Below are 24863 nucleotides of genomic sequence, written 5' to 3' on the forward strand. Positions count from 1 at the left end.
TTGACATTTAGTTTTGGTATGTGTACATATACAACTTTATTTTTGTTGTCATTGTTTTGTGCATATAATTTTAAGGAACCTCTTTAATAAATATCATTGGTTTTATTCTTTTTGGTACCTCCCCCTGGTTTTTCAATGTATTTATGTGTACGAAGTGAGTTGAATGAGGCTGATGATCATACTAGAGAGTACCGATGGCAAGCAAGAGTTTTTTTTTATAATATTGCAAACTAATAAAAAAAGCAAAAAATTGTAGATCTGCTTAAATTAAATTCTTTTATAATCACCTCTACAACAAAGCTAAGTCTGCGACTTTCTTTGCTGGTGGTGACATCTTTTAAAGGTCTTTCTTAAGGTCTGACATGTCGGGTGACCTTAATTTGCCATTGCTGGATAATGTAACTGCCATATATGCTGACAGTTCATTTATCCTAGCTCTTTAGGTAAAAGTTCCACTTTAACATGTACCAATTCCTGTCCATTGTACTGTGATTCTATCTGCAAAATAGTTGGTGTAGAATCACTGGAGAAGAATGGTATAGGAGACAAGCAATGAGACCATTCTGTCTCATCAGAATTTGTACAAATCACATTTGTTTTCTTACCTTTGATTTGCTGTCGAAGCAGGTAAATCCTGTTACAAAGTCGACAGTGAAACAAACAACTTCTCCTTGACTATTGCACACATATGTTTTGGACTGTAAAGAAAATAATGACAGAATTACACATTCCATAAAATAAGAGAAGCATAATGAGCTAACCTATTTATTACTTTAGGAATCATAGGTTTTAGTTTTTTACAGTTGTATAGAGAGATAATGAGATCTACACTTCTATTGTATTACAGGTCAACAAATGTAGCCCACAACATTTACTGCAAAAAAAAGGAAGATGTTCAGAATTGGCTGAAAAACAAATTGTGTACAAACTTTATTTGATGTTTCAATTCTACAGAAAAACAATGTAAACATACCGATAGGGTGGCCAGACACTGCAAGATTTATAGTAGACAGAATTACACTAACTATTATCTAAGCATCTTTACTGGCTAAGGCTTTTTCAAAAAACTAATAAAGTACTGGTCTGTGAAGATCAAGGAATACTAATCATTATATTTGTGAAATTAGTAAAGCACATTAAAAGGTCTGATGGATAAGAGATGGTGGTCATTCCCCAGACAGATGACAGCAGCTCATACAACTGAATTTCCAGTCACCTACTGACCTTAGTACCTTAACAAATATATTTACATGTAGAAAATATAGGAGGCTACCATTCCTCTTTCAATGAGCAATATGATCACTTAGTAATAACTAATATAGATTATTATTAAATTGTTATAATGACACATTTTTATTGGTTTTTGTGTTATTTTGTTGAATCCTTGTATCTGTGGAACAGCAGGATATATTGCATTTTCTGTTCTATCTGCTACGCACTGAACTAATTGCAGCCGCCATTAAAAGTTTGGCTAGGATTAATGTCATATTTTCCCTTGTTTATACAAGATTTAAAAGTGCTAAATAGATTCATTGCACGAACTATAAAAAAAAATCAAATATAATTGTATTATGAACCATTATTTAAGTGTTTAAGACTTACAACATTAACAATCTGAATACAATGTATTACATCAAGGGGGCTGCTACACCATCTGATCATAAATGTGTTAGAACTCTGTGACTAATGGCTGACAAAGTGCAGTGAGTTCTGCAACCCAAGCACATTTACTGCATAATGAAATGTGCACTCTCCACTGACTGTCAAATTAACCTACTAAAAGTTCCTATGAAGTCTGCTTTCATGTCAACACTTACAATTGTAGTGTATATTGTAAAGATTTCAAAGCACACTTCTGTATATAACTATGCACTATGAAAAAGCAGAGGTGCAGCATACCTTCATTTACGTATAGATCACGAAAGCTATTTTAGAAGCAATATTACCTTTTCATGGATAGTATTACAAAATACTGAATAGAGTTAGGAAAATTCCAGCAAGTGTAAGAGAAAATAGGTGGGATTGTTTCCTAAAAAACTACTTAATATGCCTCAAAGCACACTACTTCTACACAATACAAGTTCTTTCTGAGAACTATTCAAAAGAACATTTTTAATTGGAGCTTTAAGGCATTCCAAGCATGAGATTATCGTATTAAATTGGTATAGAGTTGCAGCCAGTGTCACGTGTTGTTATACTATAAAATAAACATTTTGTTCGAGTATGTGGGTAAGATAAAAGTTTAAAGTGCCATATAAAAAGGAATATTTCCAATTGACTTGGAATCAAATCTATTGTTGATCCAGGTATTGGGATGCTACTGTGCTAAATTCCACTGAAAGGAAACTACCTCTCCTTCTCCTTGCACATCTTTAAAATATGTTTTCCAACATATATTTATTTATAGTAGAAGCCCCCCTCCCTCCAATCTTGGAAACAGTACTGTAAACAATGATTACATATATCATTGTTATATATATCTATATATCATATAGATATAGCTAATAATATTCTCTGGATTTAGAAATGCATCTAGCTTTTTATATAAAAACAATCAGTTAAGAAGGATAAAGCTACTTCCTGAGGGAGTCCATTCCACATTTTACAGCACTTACTAAGAAAAAAATCCTTTGTATATAGGGAGGAAAAATTTTGATTCCTCAAGTTGCACAGAGTGCCCCCTTGTTCACTACATGGACCATTTACATATGGTGGTCATTCCCCTTTCAAGGGAGAATAATTTCAGGTCATAAAATCTTTAATCATAGCTGAGCTCATCCAGTTTAGTTGGTCTGTCGAGGCCTAACTAGGCTTTTGTACAGGGGGAGGATTATGTTTCTGAACAAGTAGGCATTATTTTATTGTTTTAGAAATGTCTGCTTTACATTGCATGTTATTATTCTTAGGTTTAGGATCTAACAGAATATACAGATCCTTCTCATTTATTGACTTCCCCAGATGTATTCACCCTAGAATTTATGAAGCATGCATGTTGTAACCCCAGAGGGTATAACTTTTCATTTATCAATATTAAACTTCATTTGCCACTTGGTTGCCCAATAATACAGTACATTACTATGAGCCCCCTAATTGAACTCAGTGGGGAGCCGCTGCCTGCTGTGTACAGAAACAAGCTCACAGGAACCCTGCCCGGCTTAAAGCATGATACTTGCATACATTATACTTGTAACTAATCTAAACATTCTGCCCAATGTTAACACTAAATGAGCTAACCGCAACTTTAGTTCTAATAAAACTGAACCAAATGTAGGAAATTTGGGCTAAAGGACCAGCCACGGTACCAACTACAAATGATTACCCAAAAGGTTTTTCAGGCATGCACACGTCTCTTCCTGATAGTTTGGCCAGGCTGGTTAATACAATGCATACAGACAATATAGTCTCATTGAAGCTGTGGGTGGCACTGTAGCTGTTGACAGTTTTGTGTCTTTATTCAGCCCGGTCATCAACCTGATGATCTAGCTAAACTCAGAATTTTTACTTTACATAGAAGGGTAGACAACCCTTTTGTTAGTGTTTTTTTTTAACTGCAACACCCTTTTAAAAAAGGGTGCAGCACTACCCCCTTAATTCTTGATTGCCTGGGCGATCAGGAATGAATAGGAGCACAAAGCCTCCTGGCATACCTACATTACGCATCCCAGAAGGCTCTTGGCTGCTCCTTCTGTGCATACCGGAGCATCGCTGGCATGTGCAGAAGGAGCCCTTTCATCAAAAAGGAAAAAAATTGCTAATCTCACGTAAGTGCAATGAGATCGGCAATTTTTTTTCACAATCTACATCACCCAATCTCGCGCCTGCGCAGTGCGTGATTGGGTGAGGTAGGCACTGCCCTGAAGGTGGATACTGGGGCGTCGCGAGACCCAATGGAAGAAACTTCCGGATGGATTGATTGTTCTGCAGGATCGAAAGTGTGATTTTTTTGTTTTGGGTTAGTTTTGGGTTTACTTCTGCTTTAACTATCAAGTGTGCTTCATTATGTAGACCATGGAGAATGCACATCATTGAATGAGAACTTTGCTGGTACTTAAAGCAGACCTTTCACACGACCCTTTTATGTAAAGTAAAAATGCTATCTTTTTTTTTCTGCAACACCACACTCCAAAGATGAAGACAGGATGGGAGTGCAGAGCCTTCTGGGATACCTACATCATCATCCCAGGAAGCTCCTGGCTGCACATTCTGCCCATGCCCAATCTCATAACACTACACTAGAATTCTAAAAGTAAATCTAGGTTTAGGATGGTTACTTAGAAAAGTGAATTACCAGCCTCCAGGAATATTTCATTCAGCTTAGCAACTGAGAGTTCAAATTTCATTTTTTTATGATTAGGTATTCTTTGCTAAGTGAATTTTCAAAACATTCACTAAATGTGAATTATACAATAGTAAATAAGCCCCAATGTCACCATATCACTTTGCAGATGCTATATATTTGGCATGAATTTCTGTCATCTTCTTGTGTTTATTTTATAACAACATATTTTTTTTCTTATAAAAAAGAAGAAAAACTCATAACTGCAATATGCAGCAGGCATACCTAGCTAAGGCTAATGGTTGTTTCTGCAGAAAGCGATTTAATCAGTATATGTAGATTTGTAAAGTGTATGACAACCATCTTCAAAGAAATCATCAAAGCCAAGGCAGAAGGGGTGTATTGGCTTCATGCTGTGATCTAAACAGTTATTTCTGGAAGTGTTAAAATGCCCTGTTAATTTCAGCATGCCATGTAATCTATCAAACTCAAGCTGATGAGCTAAAATCACAGAACTCTATGTTCAAGCAAATCAAAAGCCATGAATATTGAACACAATTTAAACGTTATATCAATGATTAAAAGCACATATTGGCTAAACCACATCGATGTTCATGGGACTAAAGTGTTTGCTATCATATATAATTCCATTAGTAGTGGTGTGGATACAAATCACTGGCTATGAATAATTGGTTTCCAAAGCTTGCGTTTCTTGCTCCTTATATTAGTCACTTAATCTTTTAATCTGTTCACATAAACAGCTGTTAAATGGGTGCCACGTGAGAGGTTCCACTTGGTATGAAAATGGACGGAACAAATTATGCACAGAAGATTTCTGGCTCTCATATACTATATTGAAAATCCAAGCTATTCAGTCACATTATTAGTCCTGCTGAAATTGCATTCAAGGCTTTTTTGATGTCTCTGCAAGATCTAAACTTTCTTTTTCAACAAAAAGCTTTATTGTGCTATTGGCATGCAAACATGTCCATAAAATGAGTCATACTAGACCCGTGATTTCATCACAGACCCGTGGTTTAATCATAGATGACATCAATAATGAACAGGTGTGTCTTTCAATCCTTAATCTTGGCCATTGTTTGGTAGAAACTAGGGATCAGCGAGCGAGAGAGAATATGGTCGAGGTTGAATTAAAATTTTTTTTTTTTTAAGTATGCGATTCTGTTAATTACCCTCTAGTGCCGGGAATCACACATCTTCTCAATGAATGCGACCTGAGGCGACCGCATTCATTGAGAATATCCCCAGCACTAGAGGTTATACTCTAGAGCCGGGGATCACACATCTTCCCAATGAATGCGGCCCGAGGCGGCCGCATTCATTGCGAATATTACCGGGACTAGAGGTTATTAAACCTCTAGTGCCGGGGATCACGCATCTTCTCAATAAATGCGGCCCGAGACGGCGGCATTCATTGAGAATATCCCTGACACTAGAGGGGTAATTAACCTCTAGTGCCGGGATCACACATCTTCTCAATGAATGCGGCCGAGGCGGATGGATTCTCGCTCATCTCTAGTAGAAACAAAAAAACAAAAATGGCAACCTTGTGCACCTTAGGGCTCTTTCAGACCCACGTTGTGAAGCTGTGTTGCTGGAAACTCCAAGGTGCACAGAAAACTGCTGCTGGTGACTATGTTTGCATGGTGTGGCCATGGTGATGATATTCAAACAATAACCATGTGGCCAAAAGCTACTTGTTTTTTGGACCTGTGTCATGATCTGCTGCAGCTGTATGATGGTTCCTACCTTCTCCCATTCTTTTGAATGAGAGAGGTTGGGATCACAGTTGAGTGCTTAGTTTACCTTGAGTCTGATGTTGTCCTTAATGAACTGAATCAAATTTACAACTAGCTACAGAGAAATAATGACAAAATATGTTATACACCTACTAAAGGGAGGATGATTCAACATTTCAGAGCACAGTAACATCTACTGGATAATCCATTTGACTGTATAAAGAAATAACAGAAATGAACACCACTTTAAATGTTGTTAGCTCATTTAGTATAGAAAATAATTTACTATAGACAAGATGCATCTTAACAGGTTATGCGCTGAGAGAAGAATGATCAATAAAAGGCTAAACATTTTAAAATGAGACTTGGGAAAAGGGAAGACAGAAAAAATAGAAAATATGGGTAGGATAGAGAATCTATGGAAAAAGAGTTTTTGTCAGTTACTGAAGACACAATTGTGGTTAGGGTTAGTGAGAACAGTAGGTAGGAAGAATGTTGGTAAAAAAATGCCTGAAAGATGGCGAAAGGTTCTGGTATAGCTATGTTGTCTCCTAGAATAGTGTAATCTCCTACCCAATGGATAGGAGGTATCTTGGCTTGTTGTATAGAACCAAACACGTTTTTCACCAGTGTGTGACATATGGTCACTTTGGGGGACACCAACTAACAAGTCCAGCTTTGACATGTAACACCCTGGATTGACTTTCTATCTCTATTTAGCAGTTGGCCTAAAAAACCTGCCTCAAAGACCTTGACTGTGTGTTAGGAAGCTCCTCATCCATTGGTCTCTAATTAGTTACTCAGAATATGGCTATTGTTGAAGCAGGATAATGGATGTCACCTTTCTATGGTATACCTCAAGTTAAATGTTCTGACACCTCATTATTACCATTAGGATTGTACAGTACCATAATATGGCAGATTACAACTTCTAGCCTTCTCTACCTGGATCATTCTCTTGTGGAACATGTGCCTGTTAGTCTGTTGTTTGACTCTATTGGGGTTCAGTAGTGATAAGATGCACTTAAAGTGTTTTTTTGTTTGACACTTTATTAGTCATGAGAATGGACTGAAATCTGTCCAGATATGTTGATTTCAAGACATATCCCTATACTTGGGTAGTGGGAGCATAGGTGTAACTGAGCCTATGCTTCTTACTTTTCACCCTGACAGATTTATTTTCTTCTCCGCATTAGTACATTTTTTGAATTTTCTTGCAACCAGAAAATCTATGTGTCTGGTATGTTTAGCTCTGTTTTATAACTATGGGGGGGTTTAAGCTGTCATTATTAGATGACTGGGGCTAGTCTCTTCTCTGTTGTTCAAAGTGCTTTCTAGGACAAAAGGACCTGAGGGACTGCAGTCAGAAAAACAAATGTAGTCTATATCTTCATTTCCCTAGTATATTTGGATTGTTGATTTCGATCTGCTGCATTTTTGTAATGTTTAAGAACTTGATACTTGCTCCCCCTCTTTGAAACATGTCTCCAATAGTACTGTACATGTTATTTTGACTTTCGGCTTTTACCCTTCTTTTCTTAAGAATAAAGATCAATGTTTAACAAAAATGTTTAAAAACAATGCATTCAATCTAGAACCCCCCACAAACACAGTGACTGAATACCCTGCAGTACTAAACTAAACCTGAAATTGCAAGTAAAAGAGAGGCAACTTAAACTTATAAATGCTTTGGCAAAATAAAAAAAAGGGGCTGGAGTTCTAGTTTAAGGTAGAATGAGTTGAAATAATTTAACATGCTGGAAATGATATAGTAGTAGCTAAAGAGATAAAAATGAAGTAACAATGATCACCAAAGCAGACAGCATGACAAGCTTCAGTTTAAACTTGTTTTTCCTCCCCCCGTAATCTTCTTTTAAACTTAATTACAGCCTAAATTGAATTTTTCAGTAATTGAATTATAAACTTAAATGTAAAGGTCCAGTGACTCCATAAGCATTAACTGTTACTTAAATCACAGTCAGAGTGACAATACAGCAGAACAAAAACTACAATGCCGTTGAATTAACATTTCTGTTCTTTGTTTCTAGTAGTACCATTCTGAATGGCTTTGAGGTTAACTATCTTTGATTTAAAGGGCCTTTGCTCAAACTGAACTGTGCTAAATACCCATGTGCCATGTTCTTTTTTGTGCAGATCTGTCACTTAAATCTTGTATGTTATGTGTAACAGAAGGCCATGCTAACAGAAAATTTTAAATCCAAAACAATTCAGTTTGACCACATTCATCTCTACTATTCTGCAGAGATATAACATTTTGTGACATGTGGTGAAAGTAACAGATGTTCTTATATTCAAATTATGATTTTACTTTAAACTCATCTAATGCCGTTAGTTAAACATGCCATAAATGTGTGCTATGACTTGCAAGTTTTATGAATCTCTGCAGTGCTTAATGGTAAATCAGTGGTAAAACCAGCAATGTATCATTTGAATTGAGCATTTGGTGCTGATGAAGGTAATATTGCCTATATAATAAATGACATAGTCAATGTTCCTAAACCCTTTACAATAATAGCAGCAAAATCTGGATGTAGTATATGTGAATGTGATTTCATTATTTAAACTTGTAGTTGGTGAATGTAATTTGTAAATATGTGAAAAACTGTGGTCAAAGATTGATCAAATACCACTTTGTAAACATGATATCTATGAGGTCTGTTACATTCACATACAACTTGTATATACAGCTTTGGACACAAATTTCCAATCTGGTAAAAAAAACATATTACCCAGATAGAACTGTTACATGTCCATCTTAACAGATCTGCAGAAAGACCATTTTTTGTTTTTCTTTGACGTCAGCTTAGACTGCTTAGGCCTGCCAATTGTGTGATCCAATGCAACTCCTGGTGGCTGGCTTTTTGCCAGCTGCTTGGTCACTTTGCTGGTTCTTAAAGAACAAACGTTTGCAGATATGACAGTCTTGGGTCATACCCCTCTTCAAATCAGTACACATTTCTATTAGTAGAGAAGAAAACATGGTTTTGGTGTTACTTACTCCTGCTCTTTGCACTTCCATAAAAACTGCTTTCTGAAACGATCTCTCCCACACCGGCAGATCATTGCCTAACTCTGTGCTGAAGTAATGGCTTTTTCCATAACCAACCAACACGCTAAAACAGTATGGTCGCTGTTCTTCAAAATCTTCACTCTGACTGATATTTAAATAAAGATTTTCTTGAATCCAGATTTCATCAGCAGGCCAAACCTAAAACAGACATTTCGATACAAAAAATAGTTAGGACATGGTTTATCTACATAGAAGTCACCTATACACAATCGAATGCAGTAATCTTAATGGATGTCGGGATTTGGACCATTTCATTTTTATTTTTTTTTATAACACACATTTTTATGCCTTTAATAGGTATCAATACTCTAAATAAAAACCCAACCTCCCATCCTTTCTGCGTGTTTTGGTGCCCTTCAGCTTAGTCATCAAAACACCTCCAGCTACTTGTCTCCCTTTTTTTCATGGCCACAATCCCTCTGCACCCCTCCATTACTGTCTACTTCTGAACCATCCCAACGTTGCACTCTTTTCTCCACAATCAACCTACTTTTGCATCCTCTGGAAGTCAAAACATTCTGTTCCCTTGATGTCTGGGCTGCTAAATGTCTAAGTAGCTGCTTGCACCCCCTCACGTGCAGCACATCTTCATCTCCTATCTGATCTGGTGGCTTGTCAGGATCCAGGCTCAGATTATGTCCTTATCCCTAGGCAGCAGGCTAGCTCCCCAGTTGGCAGGCTAGCTTTTTGCATGTTTTAGCAACCTCTGAATCATCTTCTTGCTACATATGACAAAGTGCAGGGGTAATTCAGATAGCTGAAGCTACAGTGCCCCAGCTGAAGTGAGTCCTGCAAGCATTATAGTTCTGCCAATGGACAGCAGGTTCCCACCAGATACATTGTATCCTAACCAAATGTAGGCTTGTCACATTGCCAACTTGCTGAAGTTGAAAGTTTCACAATATCCAAGTCTGAAACAGTTCTTCTCAGAGGCTTGGCTGGTTGTAAAGTCTGGCTGTAACCATGTTGGCAAAGTCATCAGGCTACAGTCAATATGTGTCATCTCTACCACTGGACATGGGTTGCCAGGGGGTATAAGCACCTCTAATTACCACCAGGCCATGTAAATACTTACTGATATTTACTTTGATGATGGATTTACTGTCACTATTTATGGTTCATTAGTTACAATAGCAGATCTCAGCCTCTAGTGATATATACAACAGCCACTCCCTAACCAAACTCGAAGGCATATATTCAGTTCTAAAAGAGATTATTCAAATGTTGGATGTTGGGATAATTAGGAACACTACTGAGCACATTTAGAGATAAAACATTGTCAAGACTAATATGTAAAATCACTTTATTTAATAGGGTGAATAGCCTGCAAAGAATGCTAAACCTGTGGTGTAAAGGTTCACCAATTATAGGGTAAGTTTTATTTATTTTTTCAAATGAATACTGCAAATTTTAGTTTCAGCTCTGGCCTTTCCCAGAGTTTATTTACCATGCATATCAAGAATTAAAATGAAAATTAAAATGTGGAAAAACATTTAAAAAAATCTTAATATTATTAACTAAAAGATCCATAAAACAGATCACGACAATGTAAGGAAATATTAATATTCTCTGTCTCTAAATCATAATGAACTTGGCAGAAGAACACTTACCTTGCTAACTTTAAAAAGAACCTCACAGAGGTTATACATTTTTTCTGCTCGTACCCAGTCAAGCGTGCTAACCTAAAAAACAGGAGACCTTTTTTTTTACTCTCAGTACCATACATTTTTTAACATTAAGATACACTTAAGATAATTACATAAGACAGCTTCACTGAAAGATTCATCAAAAGTCACAAATACCCTAACTTTGGTTAATGCAAATTATTCTTCATATACCCATGTATTAGGCATCTTGTGCTTGCAATTTGTATGATGTTCCTATTTTTTCCAAGCAGGATAGTTATTTTATAGGCAGTACAAGAACACAGAGAATGCTGTGTCAACACCCACAGTTTCTTTTTTGGAACCCAACATCAAGCTTAGCAAAAATGGTACTGAGTTAATCAGCTCAAATGCCAGGTTTTTGTCCTCAGCACGACATCTATAGAATGCATAAAATGCACATACTAAATTTGTTTTATACAGTAAACATGTTAAAACTTTTTTACCTAACTTCAAATTAAATTATTACTTGTAAAGAAAAAGCAAATACAAACTTTTCCTGATTCCTGCACCACCAAAAACCCCTCCACCCGCCTAGAAATCTTCTGGGAAACCATTACTTCTAAGAGAGTTGATCTACTGTATCCTTTGCAGATTTTAGTGGTTCCTCCTGCTGACTTCAACATAACAAAGTAATAAATTGCACTGTGTTGCCGGAGACCCTGATCCCCAGGGTCCACCAGATATTTAATCTCTTAGCCGAGGTAATGTACAGACAACTAATGACACCTGCTATGACATTAAATAGACGTTTTATTATATTCCAATGATTACAGGAACACTGTAAGATAGCATGTTTAAACCGTATTATTAGCACAATGTTAAGAAAAAAATTGATTTAATATAACAAGCCATTATGTACATTATAATAAATGGTATTCATGGTCTGAGAATAACTCAATTCATTTGTAAAATTTAGTAGCCATCATGTTTCCATAGCAGCTCAGCTTCAATATGAAACAATATAATAACTAAAATTATATACATATGTCCTTGTACTTTTTCCTTCTACATAAGTGATGTCCGAATACAAAGCATCCTATAGGAAAGTGTAAGAGCAGTTTGTATAATGCAAGTACAGTATATGTATAGAAAATAAAAGTCATTTTTTGTTGCATTAGTTAAGTAGGATAATAATAGAAACCTTAAAGCAGAACTAAACTGAAAAAAACACACTTTAATTTTGCAGAGCCCTCCCTCAGTCGTGGTGAAGCTTTCCTTGATCATGTCCCTCGTTGTCCTGGAATTCTTCTACATCCTAGTGCAGAGGAAGCACTGGGTTCCGCCGTCTTCTTACTTCTTCTGGGTACGTCACCTGATATTGCACTGCGCAGGTACGAGATCGGGTGACGTAGCCCACTGTAAAAGGGAAAAAAAAAGCCGATCTCACTGCGCATGTGTGAGATCAGCATGTCTTTCCCTTCAGTGAAGGAAAATGGTTGGGCATGCACAGAAGGAGCAGCCAAGAGCCACCCAGGTTCTGTGATGTATCCCATTAGGCTCTGCCCTCCCATTCTGTCTTTTGTAATCAAAACAGAAAGGGTAGGTGCTTCACCCTTTAAAAAAAAAAGTTGCAGTTAAAGGTTTAGGTACAACATTATTTAGTACAATATTTAGTACGCCATGGAAATATAATTTTAGGTGCTATACATACAATATATATATATATATATATATATATATATATATATATATATATATAGAAAATAAGACCTAGTGTGTTTTTGGAAGCCCAAAAAAATATAAGACAGTGTCTTATTTTCGGGGAAACACGGTATATAAAGAAAATTGTACAGGACTGCAGGGATTGGTCCTGGATGGGAGATATATTTCCCCAGAGTATAGACCATGGGCTCTTTAAAACCAGGGTGTGCACTGGGGAGAGAGGAAAAAATCTTGTGTGCCAACCCCTTATATATTAGATAATTTGGAAAAAGGAATAAAAAGCCCAGGGTTTTTAGGCAAAATAGTAGTTATTATTGATATGTTTAGTGTGCTATATTATATTTTACATTTTATGTTAAACTATTGTATTGTATGTGCGTTGTATGCTACAAATATAACACACTAAACATATCAATAATAACTACTATTTTGCCTAAAAACCCTGGCATTTTCTTTCCTTTTTCCAAGATAAATTTTACCAGGATAGAGGAGGCAACCCTGCTAGGGTTGCTGTGCTTTATTATATTTCAGGGCCCTGGACTGGAATGGGAAGGAAGGTACTGGGTTGTCCTTCCCATTCCACCCCAGTTACACCCAGTGGTTTGTCCCCAGCAGACTGCAGGTCTGCTATAAGAGCACAGGTGTGCTACCATGAAGGAGGAAGTGGAAATAGCAGTATGTAGGCTGCAATCAAGTCTCTGTGGAGTCTTCGCTATTTGCAAAGGGTATTGTGCTTGTTCATCTATTCTGATTTAATCTATGGTCTTTGCATCCACCTATGTCTAGTTCATGTAAGCTGCCTTTTCATTGTGTTGCTTTGTTTGGTAGCCAAAATAAAGAGACATTTAACAAGCTACTGTGTCTGCTTGGTACATGGGTTTATCCCCCTAATATTACCAAATGTCTTGCCTGTGCTTCTTCATTTGCAGCCAATCCCAGATGGTTCTCTGTATACAGTAATATTCCCTGATGAAAATAAAATATTGCCATTTAAACACATGCACCTGGAAGATTCCCATCAGGGAATGTTTGAGGGAATGTCTGATTTCCTGTTTTATACATAGAGCCCTAGTGTGCATATTTATAGCATTACAAAATATTTAACTTGTTTCTGAATATGGAACTTTTTTTAAAGTCTTCTGAATGAATAAAAATGTATTCTACTATATTAGGAATTGAGTTAACCTACACTCTAGAGACAAAACAAATTTTGAAATACATTTATTTGAACTGTTGTGCCCGCTAAAACATTTCTAATAATTTAATTAGCCCTGGCAGACAGCACAATCTGGTAACCTCACTGCAAAACTGCGAAAAAAAAAAAAAATCAGTTCAGTTTGTTTACTAACCTAATATTGCCAATAGTTGTTTTATGCATCTCCAGACACTAGTTATTTTTCTTTTTCCATTTTGTGTAAAGTGGGAAGGTTTTTTTACATTTTTGTTGGCTTTTAACTTTTTCTGTGACCCTGTATTTTGTTAATAGAAATATGGCCAGTAATTAAAATATTTTTTAAAAGATATACCCTCTGTTGGTAGATAATAAAATATTTGATAATAGTATGTGAGCTGTGACAGCTGGCCAATCTATGGTTAACAGAATACCACATGTAATGATCCCAGAAAAATCACAGCAAAAACCCTCCTGCCATGGTCCTAAGGTAGGGGTCAAACCTGTCCATTTATAATTATTAGCCAACTGAGCATCAGGTCAGGTAATCTGCTCAATATTGTGCAGAGAGGGAATAAAAAAAATAGGATTAATTACATTTCAACATGGTTACAGAGACAGGGAGTCCCATGGGATGTCCAGGGCGTTACTGCCACATGGACACTTGATCAATATTAGAACCTTTTTTTTCTCTTTATTTCTCCACTGTCATAGGAAAAAGAAGTAATCTTTTTGGTTCATGGCCCAGACTTCACTTACAAGTGTAAATGTTTGTGTATAATGCCTTAAGTGTATTCTAATCTAACCAATGCAAATTACATGATTTTAAACAGTTTGAATTTAAAGCATTTACACATCTTTAGTCTTAGCTTTGATCCCATTTTTTCAAGCACCGAATAATATTTCTAATTCCAATACACAGGAAAGGTCATTTCAAATATGGCCCTTTGAGTGACAATTGATTTCAGCCACACAGAGGCAGATGGATAGTTCTAAGGAATTTTCTGTCAGCTTCAGATTACTTTTGATCTGGTATCAACTTAAATTTAAGTTTTTATAGTCAATCACCAAGTTGTAGAAAAGCTATGACAGGTAATAATGGACAGTAAGACACAATCAATCTTGATATGAACACTCTACAATGTGGCCAAATGCCAACTCAATATGACACCCTGAGTTTGCTTTACTTTTTCCATCTAAATAAACAAAAAAGAAATCCAATTTTGTTAGAGAACTATATATATATATTGCAATGATTATAGCAGATTGTATTGCAAATTATTATTTGTAGAGGATTAAAAAAATTGATTTTCCCTTACTATTTTCTTTCCTTAATGAATAATAAATAGGAGAACCTGACTTCATTAGCCTTGACTTAACAGCTTTAAGAAATAAAGAAGCACCATCTGCATGCCTTTAGCAATTACAAGTTTTAGACAGATTTCAGTTAAAAAAAAATATATTGCTGAAGAAACCTCTAACTTGTCTTCCAGGCATGAACAAGTAAGGAAGTTTCTGGGGTGTTCTGTACAGGAACAGTGTAAACAACTTGGAGCACAGGGAAGTATCTACAATGGAGGGATGAGCTCATCAGGATAAATTATCAGTTTGATCTTTATAGGCAAATTGACTGCATTAGTTTAAAACTGGGTTTCCCAATTATTATACTAAAAATGGTAAATACACTGCACACACAGGAAAATCAGGGTAATTTACTATATTAATGGAGTCTACCAAAAAAGGAGATCGAATAGTGTTTATACCTCTATTGCATGCATTCCAGCTAGGTATTAAGCACATCCATTTTAAATAAATATTTGTTTAATTTTCCAAACATTGGAGAAAACTATGAAAGAATTTTTGTTTCAAAAGAAAAAGTGATTTACACACCTGCTAAAGGTGTCTGTTGGTGTATTGCTGACAATAAAAAAGTAAATTAGACGGTCTCTGCCAAAAGAAGCTTAATAAAGATTTCAAATATATACAGCACCTGTGAATTATCAAAGGGTTTGTAATTCATACCAGACATACCAGCCAGTCTTTACATCTAGGTTCAGCTTTCTCTTAGGCTTCCCCGCAAAGTAAACTGCAACCAATACAGTTTAGTCTACAACCAACTTGTGATTAGACCAAGTTATGACACCATGGTGTTATCTTCTCCAGAAGCTTTTAATGTTAGATGAACATCATTGCACAAAGCAATACAACCCCTATTACTAGGGATGAGCAAGCAAATTTAATAAATTAGGCGAATTGGGCCATTCTCGCTTACCAAACATGTAGGTGAGAACAGCCTTTGTAAATTCGGCGGCCGAGATCGAATTTTTGGGACCTGCAATCCAATCAGGGGAGCGGAGCTGACAACTGACCCCTGATTGCTCTTGCAGCCCTTTACTAGTTGTATGTGTTCTTGGATAGAGTTTCTCTATCCAAGAACACAGGAGTCCTGTGTTCCTGGATACAGAAACTCTATCCAAGAACACATACTAAAGAGTGGCAACAGCAATCAGGGGAGCGGAGCAGCTCTGCTCCCCTGATTGTTGTTGCAGTCCTATACTATGTGTTCCTGAAAAGAGTTTTTCTATCCAGGAACACAGTGTGAGTCTCACGGATGGCTGCTCATGAATTAATGCAGCATGGTGGTGCAGCCTGATTTTTCACACGTGCCCATATATTCATAAACGCGAGCCGCATGACTCACTCTGAGAGGAGGAGTATCAGAACTTTTCAGAAATCAGAAATTTTCGCGACAAAGGCATTCTTGCTCATCCCTATTTATTACCTCCAAGAGACCTAAATATTTTAGCCCGCTGCCGTTTATTATTTTGATTTACATAAACCATAACAGGAGAGTCTGGTTTTAAGCCACACAAAAAAAATAAAAAAAAATAAATTAACAAGAAATATAATGCAATAATTTTGCAAAAAAATCCAGAGTTTTGCAGATGCGCTGCAGTTAGAAGGTCTAGAAACCAGAATACACTAACCTAAATTTGCAAAAGATTTAGGAGAACATGTTCACTTTATTAATAAAAACTAATAACAAAATAATAACTTGTTCACTTTAATGCTGCCCTCCACAACAGCTTATGGTAATCGTTCATTCTCCTAACTTGGAGCTTACACTCTTGCAACATCATGTGACAGTACAGGGATCATGACTTTCCAGTTGTCAAGCATCAACATAGCTCCCCCTATATTTAGAAGTAACAACTATTTGTCAACAATGTGTGAACTAAAGGATTATAGGTACTGCTGGAAAGAGCAACTTTAAAGCGAATCTACTACTTTGCCCGGCATGGCAAGCAGCTACGGCTACTATATATAAATAGAAACAGCCAGATTGAGTGATAACAAAATGAACAAAAGTAGTCACAAGAATTGCTGGTGGCAAGTTAAAAAATTGTTTTTTTTTATCTCTAATTTAATTTTCCCTTGCAGGACAGTTCCAAAAGGTGTTTGCAGAGCATTTCCCTTTCCCTTGAACTGGTCATCCATTTAAGTGCTTCAGGTCTCCTGAGTCCATTGAATAATGCACCCAAATCAAGTTACCCTCTAATGTCTAATATAGTGTTTAGATTCAAGATCATCCTGAATTAGGAATGTCAGAAGCCATAAAGATTTACCAAGCAGAACATCCATCTTCATTGAAGATGGAAGCCAAGATAAAAATTAGAGCCACTTAGTAGGCAGGCGGCTCAGTCCCCTGCCTGAGCTTAAATGCGAGCGTTTCATGTTTGATGGAATTGTGACTTTATTATTCATCCCAGACACATCAACATGATGAGACATAAAGGGTTAAATTGTCTAAGGAAGTCAAAAACATTTATCTTTGTAATCATTGCAGGGAGGACATATTTGCAGAAGATCAAATTGATTGCCTCCCCATGTCTATATTCTTGATATAGTTTTGTTAGTGTATTTCTCTAAAAGCACTTTGAAACGCAAGAGAAATACAAAAGTAAGCACAATACAGTCTACCCCACAGAGAATTTCATTACCCCCAGAACAAATACCAGTCAGGTGCAGCACTGATGACAGCTGGTTTGTGCGTAGGAGCTTTTTTTTTTTACAGGGCTTAAATTGTTTCTTTCTCTTACTTGATTTATGCTCATTCTTGTGTGCAAATTTAAAATCCATATCTTTCTATGCAACATACTAATAATTATTTTTTTACAGCATTACCCTAAATAAATTGGAACCATGCCGAATAGTCAAGAAAAAAAGAACAGCATCAGGTATAAACACAGAAAGTTTGATTCTGTGAACGTGCTGACAAATGTAATCTAATAAATATTATACTATTGTACTTGTCAAGTAGCCTTTTTCCATAAAGAATGTTATTGTATAAGTGCAGTAACTAAAAGCAATTTATTTGAATTAGAATTTATCTTGTGTTGATCCTAATCAAATTTATTCCTGCAAAATTGATATCCCATCAGCATATTGTGAGAATAGTCTAACTCTGCTATACTGTGTTTTGCTATCCTGCATTATATATTTATATTTGAAAGGAAAGGGTTTGATATTTTATTATGTCAAGACCATGCTTATTTTATATATAGTGTAAAGAACTGGGGAGCCACATATTTCAGCTCATTAATGTAACTCGCTGTGCAGGTAAATACCACTAAAATTTGAGCTAGTCTGATATACATATTATTGATGTATAAGTATTATGTATAAGTAAATAATTTGTGTAAAAAAAAAAAAAAGTCATGAAAAAGATATAGTGTTACCTTACCCTGGGATCACATAAGTAATGCACCATTACATTGGTGGTTAGTTGGGGAAGGACCCCCCTATGTTGGTGGGCATTCTTTACTGATGGTCATTGGTCATTTGGGAAATATCTCTTTACATTGGGGGGTATTGGGAAAAGAGCTCCCTTTAATGGGGATCATTGGTGGGGAAAATATTCTTAACATTAGTGGCCAATGTGAGACCCCTTTACTGATGGCCATTGGTGAAGTGGGAAAATGCTCCTTTTGTTGGTGGTCATTGGGATGAATACCCAATTGCTGATTTGTCAAAGAATCTAGAGCAAGCTGGAAAGCGAGAGAGGCTGGGTTAGGAGACACTGTAAATTCACTTTAATTATCTGTTTTCATTAAAAAGCACATAATAATTTAAGGAACTGCTAAAACCAAACCATACACAAAAGTTTGTTACCTACGGTACTATCTTTGCATATGTAATTAAGTTATTAAGCTGATGATCAGATATCCAGTATAGTTTTGTGTCTATCATATCTCCATCCTGCTCAAGCATTGCACCCTGCCTGACTGCCCAAATAAATACCTGAAAAAACTCCTAGGAAATCTTCCAGGTCCATCTGTTTCAAAGAGAGTAGTTGTATCCACCAGAGAATGTTTAAGGGAATGTCAAATTCCCTTTTTTCTACATAAAGCCTCTAATTTATTAGGGGAAGCAGTTTGTCTCTATGACATGATAGAGAGAACTAAACACTGTCCAAGTGCCTGACTGTTTGATGACTGCCATAAACAGTTATTATTCTCAGAAATATTTTTGTAATGTGGCAGTTTAAAAGATAATGCTAAGAAAATGTATTTTTAACATTTTTTGAATAGAATAACAAAGTAATGTACACAACTTTATTTGGATGCAATGCAGAATGCATAGATATTGTTATATTAACACAAACACAGTAAGAGTCCACCAGCAGGAGCTAAGCCAAAATACAGGACAAGACAGGGAACACAAGCGTACATTGTCGCACAGAAATAAACATATTTATGGAATATTCATGTGCCTCCAACCTCCTAAAATAAGTGTTCAGTTTATTTCTTAAATTCAAAAGCCGAATGATAAAACATGCCCACATGCATAGAAAGAAATGATCGTGGCATGTTTAAAATTTTGAATGATGGCATATACTTTGGGAAATTTGTTATTTTGTTAGAATAAAAATAAAGACCAAAGTTTTGTTTTCACAAATTTGCAGAAAAAGTTTTTTTGCAAACTTTCCCGGGCAGCTTTGTGAGTTTTGAAATGTATGGCACCTAGTGACTAAAAACAATGCTAAAAATATCTGGGACTAAGAGGTACATGCTAGTAATTTAGCATTTGACGTTTTTATTTACTAAATGTTCAAATCAAAATGGAATGTGTCATAGTTATTTTTACAATTGACAGTTATGTTGCACTGTAAAATGTCCCCAAGAGGCTTAGCCTGTTCTAAATTTGGTAGCTTCCTATTGTGTAGATTGCAGCTTGCAGCTGGCAAAAAGTGTACTGAACACTCAGGCAAATGATTATTATAAAGTAGAAATATGATGGCATTTGCTTGCCTGATGATTACCAGTGATTGACAAGAAGGCAGGAGCCTGGTATCCCTGCCAGCAGGTCATCTTTCTGATTTTTCTTACAAGTGCCTCTTGGATCATTTAAGAAGCTGTCCACCTTCAGATAATCCTAAAATGCGACTGGAGCTGGAACAGCTAAAAATACGGCTCAAACATGCACAACAAGCACCAAATGCACCAGGGCCTACAGTTCCTAATAGATTGTGAATATGGATGAGCAAGAATGCCTCCGGCATTCTCGTGCAAATTTCCTCGAACTTCCGTTGGTTCCGTAAAATTTCGAACTAATTTCGCAAAATCATCGGAAGATTGAGGAAATTAAAACAGGAAGATTCACAGAGGATTCACAGGATTCCCTGGGAATCCTCCAGTTTGTGAACCCTCTGGTGTCGGGGATCACACACTGTTCTCAATGAAAACTTTCCTTAGCCAATCAGAGAGCACTAGAGGTTTTGAATGGGGAGACCCCATTTAACCTCTAGTGCCGGGGATCGCACACTGAGCTGATCAATCAATGCAACCGGGGCTGCATTCATTGATCAACACGGCCCGCAACCTTTTTTCATTTAATTTTTTTTTTTTCGAGCTCGATATGTGAATATACACATATATATAAGAGCCCCAAAGTTTTACTCCCCCGTATCAAACCCAACAGTGGCTGCTATGAAAGCAATACCAAGCCTTTCCTGATCACAGCAAAGCAACAGGGTTTCCTTATTACCCAGGATATACTGCTCACCCATAATTTTGTAGAGCACAGAGAACCTACGACTGGGAAATACCAAAGTTCTTCAAGCTATGTAAGAACATGTGATTGGGCCATTTAGTGCTGCCACAGGGGTGTGATGTGTAGCTTACATAGCACATGTTCACATGCTCACTTTAAGTATACATTCTAAATGTCAATTGAATAGGTCATTTGGTAATGAGGAAGTAAAAGAGTGTGTGCTCACTTGTAGTCCAAAAAGCAGGTAACAGCTGGGACAGTTGTTTATGTAGAATTTATTGTTCTGAAAACTAATGCCATCCTTATTATGCCTTTCATCCATAAAGGACAGCAGGTGGAATGGAGAAATGTGGGTGTTATTATGGAAATCTCATAGTTGTACAGTTCCTGTGCAGATGATTGGTGGTAAAACAATAGCTATACAAATGATCAACTGTGCAATTATCTGCTTGCCTAGGGCTTACTATTTAAGGCAACCAATGGGCTTTTGCAACAAGGCAATATTATGCAATCATGGAATATTGAAATTATTATAATTGTATATTTATATATATATATATGTATATATATATATATATATTGCTTCATTTTAAGTGTATACATAAATTGACAGTGAGCTTTTTGATTTTCTCAGTTTTTCTGTTAAATATTTAACTGAAAGTGTTTTGGTATATTAGGTAAATATCTGATAAATGCAAAAGGTTATCCAATCATTCTAGAAATCTTGTTAGGTTCTTTTCATGAGCATTCTGCTTTTCATTACTTTTATTAGACTTTTTGCATTTCTATGAACTGCAGAACGCATTCTTCCGAATCCCTAATTTATGGAGATAAGAAAAAAAGCCACTGCTCCTCCATAGATAAGAGCATGCGGAGTGAGTGTTAATGCTCCAGAACAGCATGCAGAAGAAAATCTAAAAAAGTAATGAAGTCACTACCAATGACTGATAAGCTGCAAATTATTGTATTTTTGTTTTGGTTTACATAACTTTTAACTTGATAAGGTGACTTTTGGGTTTAAAGTCAACAGTAAGAGGTCACCTAAGGTTTATTAGCTGATGCCCTGTCAACATGCCTGACAACCGCTGTGCCTTGTCAGGATATGGTCAGGTAGTTGATGACTCAGCAGCCAGGTCTCAGATGACCTCCAATCTCTGATTCTCAAAGTTTAGACCTAAAAAAGAGCAAATATAAATCTTTTACCAAAAGCATGCATAGTAACTAAACATAATGACAATCACTTTAGACTAAGAACTTAGATTCTTGCATTGTAACTAGTCTTTCCTAAAGATCCAGAGCAGCCTTCTTTATGGATTAATGGAACTATAGGGGATACTAGTAGTTTTTTGAACAATAAGCAGCTCTCACATGATCTCCCACCTACACTGGCCACCAACTGAAAGGATGCACTTTTTCACAAATGGGTCACTTCTACACTGAGCATGAATGTTAGAAAACAGCACAATTTTCACTACCATTCTTGTATGTTATTATTATTGATTTAATACCCACACTTTTACTAATACTATTTTTGTTGGATAGAACAGGTAGGCTGATCTGTTCTGGCTGTTAAATACTACACTAATTACATATTCTTTATTATTTAAGTTAAAAATTACTATGGCTTACTAATCACTTTACTGTGTTATGAGATGTAAGTATAACAATTTTAAAAACTTGAAAATGATTTCAAGGGTTCCTGTGTTAAAAAGGGTTGAGGAAGTCTGATCTGGAGTATGCAATACTATGCTACAATAAAATTGTAGTTTTGAATTGATATAACCTCTAAACATTTCATTTTCTAAAGGAATATGTAATAAAAAATAGTTCAGTGCTTAGAAACCTTCAACACATCATGCTTTGAGAGGTAAAATACTGATTGAAAAATGATAGCCATCTATCTGTAACAAAACTACCATTGTAACTATAACACATTAAAGAAGAATTAAATCTCAAAGAGGCATTTTATATACATTAAATATTAAAGACAGGTTGTAACTGACTGATTTCCTCTATGATTTAAAAATGTTTTTTGTATCCTAGCACTAATCTAAAAGCCATTTTGCTACAGATGAGCAAATCATTAGTGTACAGTTGCCTTTATTTGTTTATAATGGTTATATTCAATGGATTTTACTCTATAACTTTTTTTTTTTAAAAGATAAGAGAATAAAGATGCGGCTTGTAAATCACAGTCATTACTTCTTTTCATTCTTCATGTGTATATGTATTTTCAATATCTGGATGTTTGCAGTGCATGATAATAAAACCCTGGAAAATGTTTAAATCAGGTGTGTTAGTATTACAGAGACGTGTTATGGTCTGTTACAGTAAGTAGGCACCTAACGCCTCTCTGTAATCTGTTTTTTACCATGCTAGTATCTGCAGCCTACAATCTTTTTTTATTTCTGTTGTGTTGCAAAAGGGAATGACATTTTTACAATGATTCTGCACATTACTATGGACTGTGATATTCCAATAATGGATATGTGTTATTGTAGGTTCAAACCTGCCTTGGGATCAAGCAATCCCATGTTGCTCCCGATGGCTGGTGCCCTTCCAGCCACTTGGTCACTCACACCACAGTGATGGTTCCTACAAAACCAATGTCTGCATGTTTGACAGCTGGGAGCAGTGAGCAGTACTGGCACTGCTTAATTCTGCCCCCATTCATTCTCTAAGGGTAAGGTCACGCCACAGGGTAAAGCTGTCTCACCAGAGGTTCCCTGGCATGAGGAAGCAGTAACTGCAACCTTTTGCCAGTCTGAACATAGCTTAAAAACCTACTTGCTGTTCTTACAGCAAACGATCCTGCTTTTCTCCAGTGCCATACATGGTTCTCATACTCTCCAGGCATGCTCTAAATTATATATTAAAGGTGTGTATACAACCATTAATCCTTCTAACCTAATATTTGATCATTATTAATAATGCTCTTTCCTGTGTTAACACTAGCTAAAGCTAAACTCTGCGAAAACTTAAAACCTGATCCACACCTCCCTCCTCTATGCTGATCTCCTGTCCCAAACAGTGCTAGTCAGGTTGGAGTCCATTCTTCTACTCAAATTTAAGCTATTCCAACCCAGATTGAAACTCATCTAATGCAATCCAAGCTCAAATTTCTAGTCTGGATGTTAACAAACAAAAATCCAAAGGCAGAGGGCCTTTTTGACATGCTTGTCTCCATCTTTTAGATGTCAGTGAAGCCTTTTATAAGATATGGTGCACAGCTAGCCAAGGTGCCATTTACTGCTAGTCAGTGACAGACTTGGATGTGATAGTAACATCATTTGTTTTTTTATAAGAGGGGCAGATAGTGCTATTTTATACATAAGAAAAGAAAACAAAATAAAAAAGCATGTCTTCTATCTACACACATATACAGAAAAAATACTGTAGTTTATTATTTTACATTTATCTAAAAGTATACCTAAAAGTAAAATTAGATTTTGTGATTATTTAATAGGGATGAGCGAGCGTGTTTCTTAATCTCAATCTCAATTTCACAGCAAATTTGCTGCCGTTCTCACTTACCGATATTGTAAGCAAGCATGGCCAGTGTAAATTCGCCAAACGAGATCGAATTTAAAAAAAAAAAAGCCACGGCTGCATTCATTGATAAGCTCATTGTGCGGTCCCCAGCACTACAGAATAAATGGGGACAAGTCTCCCCATTCAAAACCTCTAGTGCTCTCTGATTGGCTGAGGAAAGCTTTCCTCAGCCAATCGGAGGGTTCTAGAGGTTATGAAAAGGGAGACTTGTCCCCATTTAGCCTCTAGTGCCGGGGATCGCACACGGGATTCCCAGGGCTGCATGAACAAATGCAGCCCTAAGAATCTACTGCGATCTCCCTGGGCACTAGAGGTTAATTAACCTCTAGTCCTGAGGATCGTAATGATTTCTCACTCATCCCTACTCTTTAATTTATACAGTTCCAGATAGTTTACATGCTGAAGGAATACATGAATGTTGAACACCATGTAAATATACATTTAGAGAGAAGACTTGTGCATTGAAACATTAATAAGAGATGAAGAAGCATAATAAGTAGACAATAATAAGAGACATGGAGGAGAGAACAAAGTGACCGAAAGATGAACTTGTTATATTGCTTATTTTCCATTCCCTGTCCAGCAATAGGCCAGAGAAGGGACAAAGCCTGTAATTGTTACCCTGACTGCA

The 24863-nt window shown here is 36.4% G+C and overlaps 1 protein-coding gene across 1 annotated transcript in view; it reads right to left on the minus strand.

Annotated features, from left to right (window-relative positions):
• Positions 1–24863, minus strand: part of SNTG2 (syntrophin gamma 2) — a 225310-nt gene that overhangs the window by 14637 nt on the left and 185810 nt on the right. The window contains exons 12-14 of the mRNA XM_072410095.1: positions 10738–10809; positions 9056–9265; positions 606–698 (exon numbers count right to left, since the gene is read on the minus strand). Of these exons, the coding sequence (XP_072266196.1) occupies positions 606–698; positions 9056–9265; positions 10738–10809 (375 nt within the window). The remainder of the gene's footprint in view (positions 1–605; positions 699–9055; positions 9266–10737; positions 10810–24863) is intronic.

This window comes from Pyxicephalus adspersus, chromosome 4 (assembly GCF_032062135.1).
Source record: "Pyxicephalus adspersus chromosome 4, UCB_Pads_2.0, whole genome shotgun sequence".
Lineage (NCBI taxonomy): Eukaryota > Metazoa > Chordata > Amphibia > Anura > Pyxicephalidae > Pyxicephalus > Pyxicephalus adspersus.